This window comes from Neospora caninum, chromosome VIII, assembly GCF_000208865.1.
Source record: "Neospora caninum Liverpool complete genome, chromosome VIII".
NCBI classification, from domain to species: domain Eukaryota; phylum Apicomplexa; class Conoidasida; order Eucoccidiorida; family Sarcocystidae; genus Neospora; species Neospora caninum.
In genome coordinates this window covers 1,547,512-1,567,216 of record NC_018395.1, presented here as the reverse complement: position 1 = coordinate 1,567,216, position 19,705 = coordinate 1,547,512, and the positions used below count along the sequence as shown (strand labels likewise).

The following is a 19,705-nucleotide window of genomic DNA, read 5'->3' as shown; positions in this document are numbered from 1 at the left end:
CAGCTCTGTGCCTTTCAAGTAAGTGCTTAGAAAAGGTGGTGACTGCTGTGCTGGTTGAAATACCATCTTAGGCACAGTTATCGGCACTGTCGTAACTTGTTATGACTGAAGTTGTCGTACACCGCCGCCAGGTAGGGAAACATCGTGCATCGCCATTCACTTCTGGCTGAGGGAGGGTAAAAGTTTTTTCAAAGAGAACACCATGCGGGCCCAATTCGACAAGCCGCGCGCATTACAAATCACCGCCGAGCAGCAAGTGTTCACCCTCTCTTCGCAGGGTAAGCTAAATCGGTACCTCTCCCCTCTGTCATTCCATGAACTTTGACGGCAGCGGCCGCGGTGATGATCTGGCACTCCAACAGGGAACATGGGATCACGAAGTGCAATGTCTGCAACAGCAGCTGACTACGAATGAGAGATGTTAAATAAGGTCGATATACAGCCCTGTACCACCGAGGGCACTAGGCTCAGCTCCATTACGAATTCACGGTCCTGGACTCGCCGCGGATAGCGTTGGTAAGGTATACTGAGATTGTAAAAAACTACCTTTTGTGTACAGGATAGAAACATATCGAGCAGTGCAACCTGTTCACGTTTGGATAATTTCCTTTTCTTTGTCAAGGACAGTTGACTTCTCGGCAGCCATAGTAGTCACGACGCATATCGAATACAGAAAAGGGGGCTGGGGGGTTCGTTTCGCGTCGCTGGCATTTCATCGCGCTCTTTGTGGCCCCGGCCACACTGCTACCATAACAGCCAGCACCACACGATTCGTTCCTGGTGCGACGGCTCTGCCGCTAGTTGACGCTTGCCGTCTCCAGGTACTGGTCTGCTTTTGAGACGGTGCGATGATCTAGTGCTTAGGTGCATCCGCTCGATGATTTGACCCACGACGCAAACGATGCGACGATTCATATTTGCAACCGTCTCCACCTCATCAGCGACGTGGACTCCCCACAAATCCCTCACGGAAAACAAACTGCGACGAGATAGAGCGCGACCACTGTCCCTGTTCACCCTACGTTGCTGCGAAGCCAGCCTTGTAACGCTACGCGCATTCCCAAATGCAACATTACATTTTGTATCAGAGCTTGTTGACTTCAGAGGAATCCAGTCCGTATAAATCAGATGCTACGTGGCACCAAACGTGAAGTGCTTCCCACTGTATGTAGATCGATCAACAGAAGGGGACCTCAGCTGTAGCGTTCCAATCGCTCGTTGCCTACTGAGTCGCGTCGCTGTGACGACTTCCAGGACACTCTGTTGCTGCTCCATACCAGGGAACCAGCCGTTAGGTCTGCTGAAGGATGTGAACCAATGTGAAAGGAAGATGGACTTCGTTTCCATCAGTTGGCCCAGAGGACTTATCTCTGATTGGGCTCGAAGGTAATTAGGTTAGCCTTCACAGCTGGGAGACCTGGGACGCTCACGTCACTTTCTCTTTCGTCCTCCCGGTTTTGTCGTTCTTTTCGTAAGTCCTAACCCCACGAGGCTGTGTTGTGTTGGTTTTGTGGCTATTATTTTCATAAGTCCCGAGCCCAGAGAAGCTGTGGTGTGTTGGTTCAGATTTGCGGAAATGAAAGTAAGCTCTGCGCCCTTGGCGGCCGCCTGGGCTGTCACATTTCTGGTTTCTCAGACAAAGCCTGATCTCGATAGCGGAGGTCATGATGGTAGTAGGGGCAACGGTTTGGGTGGGTTCGGTTCCGTGTTTTCCTCGCGCGATGGTATATGGGCATCTTTGCGGATCGTTGGCACGGAGGCCGCAGCGCCAGGCCCGATCGGCACAATCAAGCAGCAGAAGCGCGGATCGACGACCGATCCTGCAGCTGGCAGCAGCTCCTGGGATTCAAGAGGGCCGTCGTTATCTCTCTGGGCGAGATTTGGATCAGAAGAGGTGATAGAGAAGAAAATTAAGGAGATAGAGGACACATGAAGAGATGAAGAAGCTTACGTGAGGTGCAACATTGGGGGGCGTTTGGCTGACGAATATAAGATGAACAGACCAATCAGTCGGAAAGTATTCAAGTTAATGGACAAGAGGATTAGGGACCAATTTCGACGGGACGCGCAGCGTAACCTTGATCGGGCGGACCAACTCCGAAAGGAGCTTAAACGGAGGAAAGGAAAAACCAAGGGGCTTGCCGGTCAGACGGCACCCTATTCGGGAGGTCCTCAATCGATAACAGAAGGTGCAAGCACCAGTACAGGGACACCAGGAATTGCATACCCCCCTCTGGGCGACGAAGGAAGGGAGGCAGTAGCAATGTTACAGGAACAGCCAGCAAGCACGGCAAGCTCCGGTCCACGGTTGAGCGTAGGTGCTGGTGATCGGGGTAACTCTAGTGGTGTTGACAAGGCTACCAGCTTCCAGGCGTCTCCACAAATGGAAAGAACAGCCGAAACCGGCACGCAGCCGAGCACTGAGCCTGGCAGTAGTGTCACCTCGAGCCTGCCAACGTCCAAAGACAGTGGGTCATCTCTTGTCACATTGCCTCATGGTAAGGCCTCACGTTGTATCCTGAAACCTCTTGAGCCCTCTATTCATTTCCCTAGCACACGTGGTGCTGTTATACATGTGAGACGGTTGAAAAGTACATCCTCACGAAGGCTTCGTCCATAGTTCAGACTGGTGGCATCCATGCTTCTGTGGATGTAGGCCCATACTCGCACGTTGTCGTCTCGCACTGAGATGCTCTATAGAAGTCCATATGGAAAGGCGGGTGGGCGTCCATGGCAGCATGTTGTCTCTCCTATTCTGTTCACTAAGCAAAACACTCGTCAAATCATTAGCCGAAGGCCCCATGGACGGTTCCAGGAGCTTCTGTGAGGTTCGTTGATTGGACTGGGAGGCACGCATGGCTTAAATATGAGTCGGACAGTCACTAATTCAGATTTATGTGACTACGATACAGTCGATGGCTGCTGTTTTCTCAGGAAATCCATCGGAAACGGCGTCGTCTTCCCAGGCCACAATGGCAACGGAGACAAGCACCACTCCCCGTGCTGCCTCCGATGTGAAACTCTCAAGTTTCGCAGTTGATAGCAACCAGCAAAGGATTCCTGTTATTTATGCGTTTCCGCCCCCGGGTGCAGAATTTGACCCAAATGCGCAGCAGGTCGCTATCGCAGCGGAATATAACGGCATGCCCACAATCCTATTTGCCCCCATCGTGCGCGTAATTCCAACAGGTGGAAATTTTATTCCACAAGAAGGATCCGCTAACCCGGAGCGAGAAGCCGCTCGTCAATCAATCGTCGTTACTTCTGAGGCGTCAACTTCGTCTTTAATTTCTGCGCCACAAGAAACGGTAATACCTCCTGCGACCATGGTCAGTGTAGCCGCTCGGAGGCTGCCGGACCATTCATTCACCCATCGGCTTCAGGCAGACTTGAAGAGCTTGACTCCCGCTTCCGGAGATTCGAACAGCAACAGAGATGTTTTATCTACCGTGGGCGCTCCGGTACCAAGACCCCACGTTTCGGCACCTGGGTTTGAGGAGGGTCTGGGGGGTCGATTGCACTCCACACGTACAACTTCTGAGCAGTCGACAGATAGCTCCATTTCTGCGAGCAGCCACTTCGAGTCGCCCTCGAGCGCGATGCCTACATCCAGTGGACACGAACGTGGAATAAAACACCAGGAGCGGCCCTAGTTTCCGGAGAATCATATCAACCCGACCCATCCCGTTCTGGAGTGTCCACGAAGGCCGCGTCTTCTCCAGACACCAGCGCTTTCTTCCCTCCTTGGTATTCAACGACCTCTCCCCCTCGCCAGAGGCAGCGCTCAAAATCAGCAGGCACTGAGTTACCGAGCAACGCAGAGGAGTTGCCAGTGCACGATGACGCAGCACAAGTTAGTGGCTCCGTTGGGCCATTTTCGACACCAGTTACGCCCGACATTGCATCAGTGCACCAAGCGGCCTATCCGCCGGTTCCACACCCGCAGGCAAAACTCACTGGAGTTGCGACCCCAGGTGGCACCTTATAGCCACGGGCACTCAGCAACTATTATTGCGGCACCGGACTTTGGCAGCGTGTTGCCATCGACGTCGATGTCTATTTCACATGCCCCACACACGCTTCCAGGTGAACCTGGTGTCACTGCGTCAGGCCCGCAGGGGAATGCAGAGGGCGAGGGCGTCGCTGTACCATGGACGGGGACAAGAAACTCATCTGACACACCATTCGTGAACGTCGTTCCTGGTCCACCAAGCCAGCCGAATGCCTATGAGGACGATGCCTCATTTTCCGGTGGCCTTTCGCTTTTTGACCAGCTGTTTCCTGACTTCTCTACTGGGGAGGACACTCTCAGCAGACACCCTCAGTATCATGCTGACCACGATGTATTTGCGGGAGCGGATGCTGGGGGGCCCCAGGTATCTCGACGCGAAGAATCAGGACCACTACAAGGGTTGCCTATCAAGCACCTGAATCACAGGGTGCCACCGGCAGCAGACGCCGGAAGTACATCGCCTTATGTTACGACAACAGCAGAAACGGTAGGACATGTTCCGCCAGGTGAGTATTCCCCGGCTCTGGTTCGGCAGCAAACAAGTTCACTTAATGGCGTCCCACATCCTGGAGGTGGTCAACAGCAAGACGAAGGCTGGCTTGGATCCGGGCCTCACACTGGCGGCCCATCTATGTTAGGCGGTATTCATGCGCCACTGTTCTCGCGCTCCGTTTCCGTTCCCCCAGGAACAGATCCGCTTGTCCCGATTTCTGAAAATGTCGCGGGGGGGACACAAGGCGCGCCGACAGCGACGGGCGGGCCTCACGCTGACCCATCTGCATTAGAACAACTAGAACAACTTGTTAGTAGACTCACTGCGTTCAGCGACGGCGTTCAAGTTTACCGCGATGCCCAAGCGACGGCGAACACGGGCAGCGTGACAACAGCAAACGCTTCTCCAAATCCGACCACCATGGCGATGAACCCTCATTTAGGTGCCTCATCCAGCAGGCCTCTGCCAGCGTTTCAAGAAAACCAACACTTGGACGGCGAGGGCAACAGCGACGCTTCTGTCACCGGCCACAACATACTAGCTTCATATTTGGAGCTTCCAGAGAGCGACGAACATCCAGCAGTTCAGTCTCATCTTGACCAATTGCGTACCGGTTCGGAAGGACTTACACTCAGTTTCGCCCGGCCGGTAGCAGACACTCCCTTGGATGGCGTCCCATCGACCGATTCTACCGGTGTCTCTGTGAGGTCCAGTGAGAGCACGGCCACAGGTACCAGCGATCGTGAAGCGGCTTTGCCGACGTGGTCATCTTCAGACACTGCCTCTTCCGGGAGTCTCACTGCAAGCTCTGTCGCCTCCCCCGCCACGCCTCCAGAGAATTTACTTCTTGGGTACGAGTCTCCAAGCCCAATTTCTGCGATTGCGGATATGCTGGACAGTCTGCCCTCGAGCCCGCTAGCAACGCCTTCAAGCGACGTTGGGACTCTCCTGGCGGATGCGCTTATAGCGGCAGGGTGGACGGACGACATGTCAGGGGATCAAGCGGCCGAGTTTGTTTCCCGATCGTTAGGCGACCTCGCAGGATTACACGAGGCAGATCAAGAGACGGCTGCATCCGCGTCAGCAAGTATTGCTGTTGAACAGGATACACAGCCATCTGGCACCACATCTTCGCCGCAGCTAGGTTCCGGCACTTTGGTACCGCCAGGATCGTTCACTGCCGATCCTCAGTCCAGGCCATCCCGGGTGGCTCCGTACAGTAGCTTCGAACCGGAGCACCAGACGCATGCAACGACGTCAGGGTTAAAACGAGGCTGACGACAAAGTTCGAATTCGAATGGTGAGGACGAAGGTCCAATAACCCGGTCGAATGCCACCTCCGCGTCGGCTTCCACAGGAGGAGAAGCATTGGCTAGGAAGGGGGCGAAAAGTGCTACAACTCTCGGTAGTTCCTCACGCGAATCTCCGCCAATCGCGGAAGAGTCCTCCTTTTCCGAAGTTACGCGGGGATTGGGAGCATCCAATGGTGAAGGGAATCGGTCACCGACTGAAGTGTCCACGGATGCCAGTTCCGCGACCCGCCGCCACACCAGGGGTCACGGGAAGCGTCTAAAAGCAATCGGCGTACCGCCGGAAAAAAAGAGGACAAAAATTTGTTGGACTTCGGTTCACCATGCATAAACGGAGAGGAGCATCGTCGGCTGTGAAAGACTCAGATGTTTCAACTGCAGCTGTACAGAGGGAATCACAGTTTGGCAGCGGCGTTGAGGAAACGAGGTTAGCAACTGACCCCAGCGTCCTGTCATCAGCAAGCGAAGAGGAGGAACCTACCAGCTCAGGCCTGCCAGTCATTCGGAGAGACCTGGGTCGTCCTCGGTCTGAAGTCGACAGTATACCGCAAAGTGGTGAAGCGGGCACACGCCCTCCAAGGAGGGGAAAACCGCCAATTGTTTTCTCATCTGGCAGCTTTTTCCTTGGAGGTGAAGGATCATTGAAGATAACTGCCAAAAGATCGCCACGACGGGATTTCGACTATGAACCTTCAGCGAAGATTCGCAAAGCAACTAGTGCCTCACCTGTGACGGTTCCGATACAAACGCAAGTAACACCGCTTACAAGACAAATGGCGTCTACAAGTTCCGGTGATTCTGACATGCACCCTTTTCTCAGTTGGGGAACTTCCACGTCCCTTGGTGCGCCACCCGCTGCCTCGCCTGGTCCAACATTTCCGAGCAGCAATGAACCACAACTTGAACGAGCGATCACTCATTCTAGTTCCAGTCATTCCCAGTTGGGACTGTCTGGATCAACCACTGGCCAACTGCCAGGATTAGAGACTGAGCGGAGTTCCGGTCCACGTCGGCGAGGGCACCCGCCTACCGGTACTGCGCGAGGGTCTCAAACAATCGTACCCCGGGCACTGTTGCCAAGGCAAGTGAAGGACACAGCAAATGCAAGTATTTTTGCGTCCTCGAGCAGACAGTTTCATTAACAGAGATTTGTGATTGAAAGTGGTTCTAAGTATTTCCATGCGCTCTCCGCTTGTTATGGCGCCTTGAGAAACAATTGCGTGCTGGGCGTGGCGCGGTTACTCTGAAAACGTTCACAGAGTTCCGCAATTAATTCACAGAATGTGCACCACAATATCCGCTCTTGTCACTCCTAGTATACCATCGTCACCTCAAGCTTTCCTTGGGGGTATTATCGATTGCCAGACGCCATAGACTGATCCTGGAACCGTGTCCGACATCCGTTTGCGAATTGAAGGCAGACCTCTTTGCACCATACCACCTACCTTACAGATGTGGATAGGACGAAGAGCAATATGGTGTTCGAGGCTACCTGCGTTGGCTTTCATCAGGAGTAGCGTTTAGCAGGACTGAACGCTTCGCACTCTAGGAACTGTATTCGTCTGAGCATGTTCTAGCCCCTCCCCTAACGCGGGGAGTCGAATTTTTATGGGAAACGCTTGCCTCGCGTCCGGGGCAACCACCTAAGGCAATCATTGAATCTAGCAGCACATTTCACAACCTGCCATCCTCTGTATTTTTGCTCTTTTGTGATTTGTCTTTGATGGTACGGAGCGTGAGATGCGTTCCCACCTCAGCTGAGGTCATGTGATTTTGCTCGTCGGGTTGAGTATTTGCCGTCGTTGCAACGTTGTACAGGGCATCTTTCAGGCACACACGTACTGCCCAAATCGAGTAGGGAAAGAGACACGCGTGAGGGCGGCCATGCCGCTGGATACCCCAGAGAATGAGTACAGATGGAAAGCGCCGGAAAGCCTCCTCAGGAAAAATACCATTCAGGGACAGGGCGAACTCGTCGTTCATGGGTGGCAAAGGGAGCGCCGCCTACGGAACTCATTCACGACAGGGGAATGTGTACCGATAACGAAGTTCAATGCATCCCTAGGACACTTCTTGAGTTTACCCGGCGAATTATGTATCCCAGAAGTTCATATTTATGTCATTCAGGGTAACCGGCTGCAGTCCTTTCCAACAAATACTTGACCGCTCCACAGCCGTGCGAGAATCGGCAGGCGAACAACTCGGCAGCGCAGGAGTGCATACCAAAGAGGCGGCTACCCCCATGCTCACAGCGCCTTACGTTGAATTCGCAAGGAGCGAATGAGGTCCTTTTTTTACCGCTTGTATCGCTGCGTTCAGAAGAATACCGTTATATTCGGTTTTCTTTTGCGTACACATTGGTGTACCTCAAATCGACGATGAAATGGCAAACCATCACCAGGAAAGGAGGAAACACAAGTGACAGATGCCACCAAAATACGCACTACCCGATCTCTACTTGCAGATAAGCATCAGCCGTAGACGACGACGTGGGTACTGTCCTGCTTTGTAAGAGTGTGTGGCACACGTTGGCGATAGGCGGATCGCGGCCAACTGCGTCTACGTTTTTTCATGGCCGTATTTGTACCACCAGCTAGAAGCTGATCGATTTACATAATTGGAACACACTCCCGGCAAGGACCCCATTTAGAACTGGATCCGCGGCTGTCGGCTGCTGTTCGCCTGTCTGTCACACTGTTGGTGCATCCGACTTTACAACTCGTTAGGAATTCCGTGCATTGGCATCGAGAGAGTTTTCGGGTTGGCTCGTAAGGTGTGCGGACATGGGTGTAGTCTTTTGGTCCTCTCATTCTGATCCTCCTGAAGTCTCTCCCTGCCATATCATGCGTCAAAAGATAGTTCTGGCGGCTTGTTGTTAGCCGAAGGCTCAGGTATGTGCCTTCAGTAGTCGCCCACGTTGTTGCTTTTCAAATAGCTAAGACAAATACTCTGTTCGATAGCTGACACGGGATGATTCAGTTGGCTTTCACTAGAAACGAACGCCGCCCGTCCCGTCTACACACCTCTCAACATCTCGGGATTAGTTGGCAGGAAAGCCGCAACGCGCACTATCTGCATACCAAAGCAATCGTATCCCGGCTCGAGTGTCGATCCAGGTCGTTGGCGGCACCGAAGATCCGCATGTAAAGCTTGTCAGTTGAGTTTATCCCATTAATAGTTGTTTGAATGGAATAAAAGCGAAGGTTAGAGACATGGACCGCTGAGTAGATGAAGCTGTCTTCGACTACATCGTTCAAAACCATGTGGACGCCCAACAACGAAACCCAAAAAACAAATGGGGGAACCAACATATCCAGTGCACATACAGTGCGTAAAGAAATACCACTTGCAGGCCGGAGAGCCCCAATGGCAACGTGAACAGCTCACGGATAACCTCGGTTGGAAATTTGTACGTACCCAGCCACCATTGTGCCTACAAACGTGAAAAACAGCAAGCACTGGCTCCGCATTGACCGGAGACGATCACCGTGAGTCTCTGGAAACTTAGCCGGAAGGTAATTGGCTAATGAGTCGCCGTATAAATAAGATTGATGTCTTGCCCTGGCACGTCCATGAACCGTCCTCAAGTTTTCTGCAGCGATTTCGGACGTGTCGCTTGGAATACTGCTGGACTGTTGAGTGACGCATTGAGTGTGTGGAAATACACATATACGCAATGCTCCACCCATTCCTGCATTCTTGTGTATGAGGCGTGCTTGCGACGACTTCGTTTGCAGATGTGGAAAGCACGGGTCACCCGGCAGCATGCGTTACCAAAAACGAATAATCCAACTCGGCTTCTCAGAAAACGTGGTGTCCCCTACAGAGAGAAATTATCGTGTCAAGTCCGCAGCTTGAATTGGTCTTGCTCCTTCTCTGGCTACTGAGCCGTGAGAAGGGGCCGAACTGTCATTCAACAGGAGGCGGGGTCGGTGCTTCCTCCTCGACAGACGCCTGTAGCTCGACATGCTCTTTAAAGGAACGCCCGTATTACCCGCCGCACGCCCGTGTCCAACCGTTCTCTTTCGTGTTCAACTGAAGAACTAGAGCAGAGTTTCCAACGCCTAACACTCCCCATCCAAATATGATAGTAGCTAATGTTCAGCAGCCTCAGATACGCAGATCTACAGTTACGGTCTTTTGATCTCTTTTACTTCCTACGACTACGCATTTCCACAGCATTCCAGGCGCAGTTTGGCGAAACTCATTCCGGAGGGGAAGAATACACTCTCTGGAAGCAAGTTCCGCCGGCTCTTCCTGCTGCGACCCCGGTGCTGCATAAGGAAAGTAACCGAACATAAAGCAACGGAGATACGCAGGCGGAATTAGAAGGATGGGGAAAACTTGTGCTGCAGAGCTCCGAAGCTGAGGGGAGTGTACGGGTGCAGTTCGAAAACGGCTGCATTTTGCAAGGGGCCGTGCATCTCGCAGCAAGCAATTTTAACACGATATTACGGGCAAAGCGCCGACGAAAGCGCCATTTACTTCACGCGAAAAAAAAACTACATGCCTCAGTTGTCCAGTGCTTGTACCTGTGTTGAGTACCGGCTGTACACTTTTTTCTCTCCTGCATTTCAGTGCTGTCCTGTTCTGCCCTCTTCACCTCACTCCCGGTGACCCTCTCCGCATTTTCCCTAAACTGCGTTGTATTTACACTTTTGTGGTAGTTGGCGTGTACCTTACCTGGAAATCAACGAGAGGACACTGAACGCCAGGCTGTGACGGAAAAGAGATGGACTTGACCTTTTCGCGACCAGACCGAGAGGGCGTGCAGCGTCTTCCATTTCTACTGTCAATCTCCCGGGGCAGCACAGACCATTGTTCTCCTTTCCCCAATGCCCAACTCAAGACGTTTCTGTACGCTTTCACCACACGCATTCCTTCCATATCGTGTGGTAGAGCGTAGTGGGACGCCACCGCACAGGGATTTCCACAGTGAGTTGTTCCGAGTTGCCTGAGCGCTGGAGGCAAGCTCAATGGAAGTTCCGACACGTTTTTCTCGCCTTGATTGCTCAGTGCTAAAGAGACAACGCGCTCTCCCACACGCCGCTGATTTCGCACAGGACCTCGCCGCCAATTTCGCCCACGACCTTCTCCCAATTGCTCGGTACTTCGTGTTACCGCTGCTGTCACTGTGCCTCGCACCTCATGCACTCTCTTTTCTCCCATTTCTCCTCCCGCTCCTACACCCGCTTCTTGTTCGCCTGTTCCTGTAGCTCGCCCGTCCTCGGAACTTTCGAGGGCGTCTGCCGCTTGGCCGTGCACTCTATCTCGATCCTGGCTCACTTCCTCTCTTGTCCCCCTTGTGTCCGCAGCGTCCCCTCTGCCTAACGGCGTGGAAGAACCTGGATTTGCGTTCTCTATTGCCGATGTCTCTAGTAGACCAGACACTGCTGCTTTGATACGAGGATACAAACCGCTGCTCTCGAGCACAACATCTGCTTTCGTTTCTGCTGCGTCTACCAGCGTGCGGTTTTCCCACAAACGCCTGCCGCGGTAGCTATGCTTGTCTTCCTCTTGCACGGTTTCGTCGTTGCGGAACACCGTCGTGTCTTGTTCTGCCAGAGGACTTCCGGAGACGGGTAACTCAGAGAAGAAGTGACTCTCATCTTTTTCTCCGGCAAGATTCGATACCGTCTCTTCAGAATTCCCTTCCTCATCACTCGTGGGCAACGCAGGCGACGAGGTGGTGATGCACTCTGCCCTGGCCGACCGTTCATTCTCTGCCGTGTCGGTTCGATCTCTGCTACTTTCCGACTTGTTCTGATAGAAGCTGCCCACTTCTCTAGATGCAGGAGGAGTGAATACTTGACTGTCTTTTACCTCGCAGTGTCGAAACGCAGCAGAGAAAGGAACGTTACTGGCACTCGTCTCGCTGGACTTCACTATCCCCAATTTGTCTAACAGATCAGCCAAATCCGCCTGTTTCTGTGCCTCCAAAAAGTCGAGGCAGTGGTCTGACAGGGTGGCTTCTACTGGGCACGAAGGGGAGAGAGGGGAGGCAGGGCTTGTAGGGTGGCGGTGTGCCTGTTTCTCGTGCCTTTCGTGTCCGTTTCCTCTTGTGCCCCCTTCACCACGACCCTCCTGCCTTTCCCGCCCCTCTTCAGATGGCATTGTTGCCCCTTTGTACCCAACTTAGCGAAGAGTATCCCGAGATCCTGTCAGGCGCGCGTAGGAGCTGGTGATGATGAGACACACCGTCCAGCCTCTTCGTCACGAATCGGCGGAACTCGACCCGCTAAGGCCAAGAAAACGACCGAAGAAAGACACCCAGGAGTGATACCCCGCACTCACCAGCAGAAAAAAATGCTGGAGAAAGCAGCATGCGTCATTCGTTTTAGGAAAGGCTCCACCTTTTTTGAGACAAATATATCGCGCAACTGGTTAAGGCCCCAGTTATAACGGTACATTACCGACCGTACATAGTCCGCTTTAGTACGCCGCCACGGTCTGGTTCTGTGTAGACAAACGTTCTCCTGAACAGCGGAAGTGGCTACATGCAAAACACAAGAAGGAAGAAGAAAACGAGTTAAAGATACAAAGAGAACGAACAGTTTTTTCTTGAACGAGGACGGAATAAATCCTTCTAACACACGCGGCGGGTTTGGGCGCACACGACTGAGGTCCTCATCGCAAAACGGGGATTGGACACTAGCTAATCGCCTGACGAAAGTAAGAAACAGAAATAGCCGGGAGGGATCTACACTTTTCGTCATTCTTCCCTCTTAATGGCGAGTGGCGATTTTGTTTCACGGTGGGTTCTCCCAGCATGTTTGACTGGCTACTCGTGTCTTCCCGGCCCGTGTAGAGAGGCGCCTCAGCAGGGGCAGGGGCCATCCCGCCCTATGCAACCGCATCTGAGGGTGCGTCGTCGACTGCCTCGAAAAAAGGAGCTACAGGAACAATATTTGTTTGTCTTTGCTAAGAATATTATTATAGGCACCGCTTCAGCTCATCAGTGAGCAAAGGTCTCCGACAGGGACGACATGGTCTCCTGGGAAAAATTGTCTTTTTTCTCCGCCGTCAGACGGGGACGAGGCACCTCTGATGCCTACTTGTACCATCTGCAAACAGAAGATCGATCTTACTAGGCTGTTGCCGCTGCTCTTTTCAATAGAGAACGCTGCTTATAGCATTCGACTTCTCTGAAGTAAAAATGCACACTGACCTGTTCGGGAGGAACAGGAGTCGGCTTGCTGTGGGAAAACGCCCAACGGAAAGCAGGAGATCCTGCCCGAGTCACTAGCTTGTTTTTTCTAACACGCTGACAGACCTGACCCGAGAGCCAGAGTTTGTAGGTTCGCTTTCACGGGATCAAACATGCTGCTGAGAAGGGAAAAGCATCCTCTCGCTTCGGCGTGACGATCTGGAAGAGGCTGACAAAGAGAGGCGCACCCTAAAACCCCTCTTCTGCCTCCTAAAGACAGAGCGATGCCCGTTGAAACATGCGTACCAAACGTATGCAAAGAGTAAATGGACAGAATGTTTGTCTTCGCAAGAGGAGGCGTTCGATTGTGTTACCATCAGAGAGGCTGGACAATAGATACATTCATCGTCTGTGTTTACCCCGCCACTGTTCTTAAGAGCATTCGCGAGAGAACCCGTTTGCCTTTTCTAGCACTGCGCACGCCACACAGAAAGCTCGTGTCTTTTCAGAAAAATTTGTCTATATATACTCGGAAAGGGCGCCTCCTGGATACTTTCTCGGTATCAATTGATAGCGATGTTCCAGAGAGGAACGGCGAGCAAGCGCTCGAACGCGGTGCCTGCAGAACAGCACGGAGGTTATTTCCTGTGTACAAGACACGGGATTGAATCTAAGCCTCTCCGGCCTCAGAGGACGATGATCCTGACGTTTCCCCGAGAGGAAGAGGCCAAAAGAAAAGTCGGGTCGCGCAACTTTTTCTGAATTTGTGTGATCCCATTTTATTATGTGTAACAGGGAGTCTACCTTCAGTTATCTGATTGGTATTGCATGCCCTACGCGATCTCCTACATCCTAGTACCATTAGATTCTGTTTTAGTTACTCAAAGTATCTGTTCGGAATTCGGTAGTGGTCTAGGCTGGACAATGTACCCTCCATCGAGGACGAAAGAGAGACGGACTCTAATATGTTTTGTGCTGCGTCGGGCCTAACGGGGGTGGCATGTGTCATATCATTTGAGGGATGGAGTCACTTCTTCGAAAATAAAATTAAAAAAGAAAGTGGGTTTTACTATGAGAGAAAGTCAGCCTCCCCAAAACGCTGCTCTGCAAGAGAGGAAGGGAGAAACGGAAAGAAAATTAACTTTGCAGGAGCTTCATCTGCGCCATCAGATCGTGAATGCTCACGCCGTCAACAGACTTCTTCTCTGTTTGCTGCACAGAGGCTTCGTTGGCAGCTGAAGCGGGAGACGAGGAAGATGCGGAAGATGAAGACGGGCGCTTTGCTGTCGAATTGGAGCCTTCGTCCACTAGAGATATGCCGAACGGGTTGTCTTCATGGACATCCGCCTTCTGACCGCCCTCTGCTTCGGTCTGTTGCTTGGAAGTCAAAAAATAAGACGAAAGGGGAATCGCTTTCTCTGAAACCTCTGCCTGAGAATACAAAAAAGAATACATAAAAGTTATAGCGAGAGATAAGTTCAGAAACATGAACGCCTACGCCCTAGTCTCCGTTATGACACCGACAAGCTGCCCGACAGTTTCGGCCTACCCCCATTTCGATGCGACAAACATAGAGAGATCTACAGACTCTGTAAATGTACACTCTTGAACATCGTGGTGGCTATACGTATACGCAAATACATACATACACATACATATGTACATACATACACATACATACATGCGTCTAATCCCGAGAACAAGTGGCTGCGGCGGACTGTACAGACACTGGAAATTACCTGTCTTTTTCTGCACCACGCGTCAGCGCACTGAGGATTCGGCTGCATCGTGAAGGAGGGAAAGAAATCGTCGAGCGAATTGTACGCGAGAAAGGGCGTTGTCTGCCCAAAGGTGAGAAGGTACTTGAGAGCATTTTGGACGAGAAGACCTATGCCCATCAAAAAAGGAAGGAATGAGAAAACCACTCGTTGCGCTGCGGAAAGTGCATTCTCTTTTAGCATTTTGCCAATTTGATAAACGTTAAAGAATTGGGGTACGAGCTGAGCAGCAATACACACACGCAATTGCCAGGCTCAGCCTTGACAGAGGACTGATCGAGACCAAGGCGGAGAAGGAAAAAACGCCTCTGCGGAGATACGATCTGACACACATGAGCCGCACAATCGAAAGACAGGTTATTGGCTCCTCCTCGCTACCAACGTGCCGACGCGGACAGGAGGATTCACAAACGTAGACTTGTCCAGCCCGCATATGCACGGAACGCAAATACATATACGTAAATATGGATATGCAGGCAGAGTGCCTGCCTATTTTTCTGGTAGATGTGAAAATAACGGGCTGTCCCGAAGAGGTGTCTGTAACAGCCCTGGAATTGCGTCTCTTGTATTGCACCTGAGAAAGCTTTTCTCGTTATGCCGCCGTTTCTCTCTGTAGCTAGCTTCAGCACAGAGACAGCTGGCCCCGTATTTCAGCCCACCTGCAACAATTCCCATGGTCGTGGGAAGAGAAGCTGCACACACGCCCTCGCGTTTGATGGCCTTTTCGTCTCCACTCGTCGCCACGACGTACGGAGGGGCGCACTACACAGAAAACAGAAAGAGAGGGACTCATGCTTGGCGACCACGCAGAAAACTCATCTCCACATGCATGTATCTGCATATATATATATATATGTACAGACGGAATGAGATCGATACACTCATGCGTGTAGAGAGACATGACAGATATATATGGCACGCACGAAAGCTACAGGCAGGTTTGAACATATTGAGAGAAGCAAAGGGGAAGATTATGGATTAAAGCCGTGAGAAGAGAGAACTGGGTGTGCCGAATTCGAGAGACACTTGTGTTGACCCTGAGACACACGTCCAATCTTCCACAGTCGACATCCAGACCTGGCGACACCTGAAGAAAAGGTGCAAACGCGCAAACGGGCAAACACTCGAGACCCACAAACTTCCATACCCACCTTCTCCTATTCCTCCGTGAGAGCGCTTCTGTTTTGCCCTCTCTTCCCTCACCTGGAAGCAGGCGAGGAGCCCCGGGATGCACGTCTGGATCTGGCCGCTCGTCGCGCTCTCGCTGACGCCGCTGTTCATCCACAGAACACCTGCAGCACACCGACGGAGAGCCGGGGCCCGATTTGTTCACACGGACGAAACGGGAAAGCAGCCAAACATGCGAGTCGATGGACGCCTCAGTTCGCACCACAATCGCGACGCAAAAACAGGAAACAGCGAACGACTTGCCACGCAGTCCCGGCTGTGCCTGGCGACAGTGCGGGCAGCTTGACGGCTGTTTCCACGTGGGGTGTATCTACACCCCGGCTTTCCGTCTCTGCCCCCAGAGACCGGACAGGAGACGAGCCACCATGCACCGTGAACACGGGCTGTTCGCTCCCCTGACTAGGCACTCGTTTCGAAGACGAACGGTAGAAGTCAAAACGTATTTTGAATAGAGAGGAGGTTTCGCGTTTTCGCAGTTGATGGCAAGAGTTGGGGCGCGTGCTGCAGGCGCGTTTTTGTCTCGTGAAGAAGCTCGAAACGCATCACCCCGTCACTTCAATCTTGCGTTTTTTCTCACCTGCCTCATTGCACGCCTGGCTGATGGTGATTCTGGCGGCGAAGTTGTCAACGCAGCTGAGAACCAAGTCGACGGGGCACTGGCCCTTCTGTTCGAGAGAAGGCGACACCGGCGGGCGTCTCTCCACGGCCTCTCCTGTCTCCGAGCGAGACGACACAGGGAGGCCGCCGTTGATGATGCGGTCAAAGAAAAGGTCAAAGTCGGAGCAAATGTTACAGTTGTGCGCTTCAATAGTCACGTCTGGATTGATCTCCAACAGCGTCGCGCGCGCGGCCTGCGACAGGTCGGGAACAGGTGTACAGACACCCGGCAGCGAGCGGGGAGAAACGGAAACGTTGGAGACATTCACTTCGCGTCATTTGTGCAAGAAAAGACAACGGTAAAAACGAAAAAAGGAGACAACCATACACACTGGAAAATACAGGCAACCAGAAAGACCTCAGTCTCATTTTGTTTGAGTTGGACATTTTCAGACATCCATGTGTATAAAATAGCCCGTTCGCGACGTCTCAAAAACGTGCCACCAACTGGAATCCTTCTTTTGCATGTGACGTACGCAGAGAGCCGGAAACGACTTTTTCAACCACATCCTGTTCTTTTCACCCAACGGCATACGTAAATCATTGCACAGAAATACAAACCTGCACATATATGCATATATATATCCAGTTACAGAAATGCATATATATTCACGAATACATGTATATATATATATATATATATATGCAATTAATCTGTGTACAGCGCTCTTTGATAGTGCAGGATTTTGTAGGAATTGGACTTGAGACGAACAGACCTCAACTTTGCTTTGGCCGCATTGCTTCGGGGTGAAGAAGAGCCTATTCATGTTGGCGAGTTCGACTTTGTCGTAGTCGAACAGAATCAATTTTCCGACGCCACAGCGGGCGAGCATGTCACTGGCTACGCTGCCGACGCCGCCGACGCCAACGACGAGGACGGCCTTGTCTCTGATTGCGCGGTACTCCTCCACTACTCCCATCCTGCAAAGAGTCGAGAAGGATGAACCGGGACTGTTAGCCAGGCAAAGTGCAGGGATCGCGCACACGCTGGGTGACCGAGAAGAAGCGGAGAACGCGATGGGGGGGGGGGGGGGGGGACAGAAAAGAGGGCAAAGGCAGGAAAGAACGCCTGGAACGAACACGATGGAGGCTTTTCCCTTACCTTTGCAGAGCCATGAGGCGCGAGTACGGATTGTCATCGCGGACGACGGCGCTCATCTCTGCGATTTTCGGCCGCACACCGGGCGTTCCGGAAGGGGTTTCGGCCATTTTCGAGGAAAGGCGGGAGAAAAAGGCAATGCAACGGGAAAGGGACAGCAGAGACGACGCGGGAGGAGAAGAAAAACCCCAGGAGGAACAACTGGGACACACGAAGGGTAGAGCGCGAGAGAAAATCGTGCGGAGGAAACTGGGAGAACGAGATGCATAGCAGAGTCTGCTACGCACGCCGCGCCTTCGAAACCACAATTTGGGAAGTAGAACTAACTAAGAAATAGCCACAAAGGAAGGGGTAACAGGAACACGCCTCACCAGCAGAGAGGGAGGAAAGCATACAAACACGTCTGTGCTTTTTTGGCGTTTTATGTACACATCTTCATCTAGTAGTGTCTTGCGTTTGTCCCGCACCGTGTATACATCTAGATATGCCTATCTCTGTTTGCGCGGTGACAACGACTCGTCCTGATTTCGTAAATGCTCGATGAATACACGACCGGGATGATGCAAACAGAGATACATGCATCTTCATCCAAGAATACACGTATCTGTGCGCGGGGAAAGTCTCCGCGGTCACTGCGCGGGCGACGCTCAGCAAACCGTCGCGCAGCAGCTGTAGAAAACGAAGTTTTTCCTCGTCGGCCACACGCGAGGAAAAGGATTTAGAGCAAGATGCGTGCCGCGGAGGAAAGGCTCTGCATTCGCAAAAACGCATGTTCTGTGTCTCGCCGTCTGTCTCGACATACACAGGACATGCGCGGCGCCGAAAATCGCACGGTTTTTGCCCGCGAGCCCCCATGACGCTCCTTCTCTCTCCAATGCTTACACCTTTTCGACTTTTTTCTGTGGCCCTCGGAGCGTCAAGCGATTGAAGAAAGACTGACAGTCTCCTTTTCTAGAGAGGACTACCGACTTCGTGCGCCCTGTTCTCGCGCGTTTTGGCAGCCAGACCGCTTCCGCGCCAAGGGCGTAACTCTCGCGAATAGCGAACGCAGAAATCGCACAGACACGTGAAAATCCTCGAGGTTGTGAACTGGAATGCGACCTCTGAGTGTCCGCGAAGGTGCCCAGCTCTGGTCGACTCGTGGAAATTCCGCAGTCCTTGCCTCCAAAAAGCTGGACGACACAGGGCGAGAAGGCGACTTCGTCCACGCGATTTTGGAGAAACTTTGCATCCGCCCTTCTCTCCAGTAAACTCTCTGTTTTCCGCCTTCTCCATCTCAAACGCGACTGGCGTTCCGGGTAACTTCTGGCCGTGCGGACAAACATTGTAGACGAGCGCGTCCTCCGGAAGGCTCCAAAAAACCCATTTTTTTGCTCCCGTGCCTCTTCTGACAAAGGATCAAACACCCCAATCCCTTTCACTTTTCTCCGGTCCCCGCCTGTTCTCGTGCCTCAAGAACGGCAGCTCCGTCGCGTCCTCTGCCGGCTTCCCAGAGCGAAGCGAATCCTGCGCGGCGTTGAACAGACCGCTGTAACTTCGTCTCGTTCCAACTCAGGCAAAGCATGTCCTCTCAGATATATCCTGGACGCGTACCAAACACCCTTCAACACACCGAGAACCACGTCTCGACCTCTCGCTCTCTCAGTCCATCTGCGTATATAATATATATTCGTAGCTGTATATCTCTCTATATAGCGACGTCTGTAACTCGATATACACATAGTTCTACCATCTATTTATATGTCGATCGCGAACGGGGTTCTCGCTCACTCCCGTGTATCTTTCTCTATGATGCAGATTTGAAGAACGCTCTGGCGTGTTGCGCTTGGTGGGTCTCTTCAGTCTCGCCTTCCCTCTCTTTTCTTTCTTCTGACAAAGTCTTTCCGCACGCGGGGGTCGTCCCTGCCACCATGGCGAATCTGCGCGCAGTCCCCGACCTCGGAGATTCCTCTCCTCGTTCCAGTCGCTCTCCCTCCGACGCTTCTTCCGAGAGGTTGTCTCTTCCGCCCTTCTACATCTTC

General features: G+C 52.4%; 2 protein-coding genes across 2 annotated transcripts; both read right to left on the bottom strand.

The window, feature by feature from the left end:
• Positions 1–9,978: 9,978 nt before the first annotated feature.
• NCLIV_031960 (conserved hypothetical protein) lies at positions 9,979–11,929 on the bottom strand (the record flags this gene model as incomplete). Its single annotated transcript, XM_003883392.1, has 3 exons — positions 9,979–10,089; positions 10,499–10,695; positions 11,200–11,929. 3 exons carry the CDS (start codon positions 11,927–11,929, stop codon positions 9,979–9,981), a joined length of 1,038 nt encoding a protein of 345 aa, XP_003883441.1.
• Positions 11,930–14,099: 2,170 nt separating this feature from the next.
• Positions 14,100–17,794, bottom strand: NCLIV_031950 (putative thiF family domain-containing protein; the record flags this gene model as incomplete). The annotated part of the gene is made up of 7 exons (XM_003883391.1): positions 14,100–14,393; positions 14,702–14,850; positions 15,400–15,502; positions 15,944–16,032; positions 16,506–16,779; positions 17,302–17,506; positions 17,688–17,794. 7 exons carry the CDS (start codon positions 17,792–17,794, stop codon positions 14,100–14,102), a joined length of 1,221 nt encoding a protein of 406 aa, XP_003883440.1.
• Positions 17,795–19,705: the final 1,911 nt, after the last annotated feature.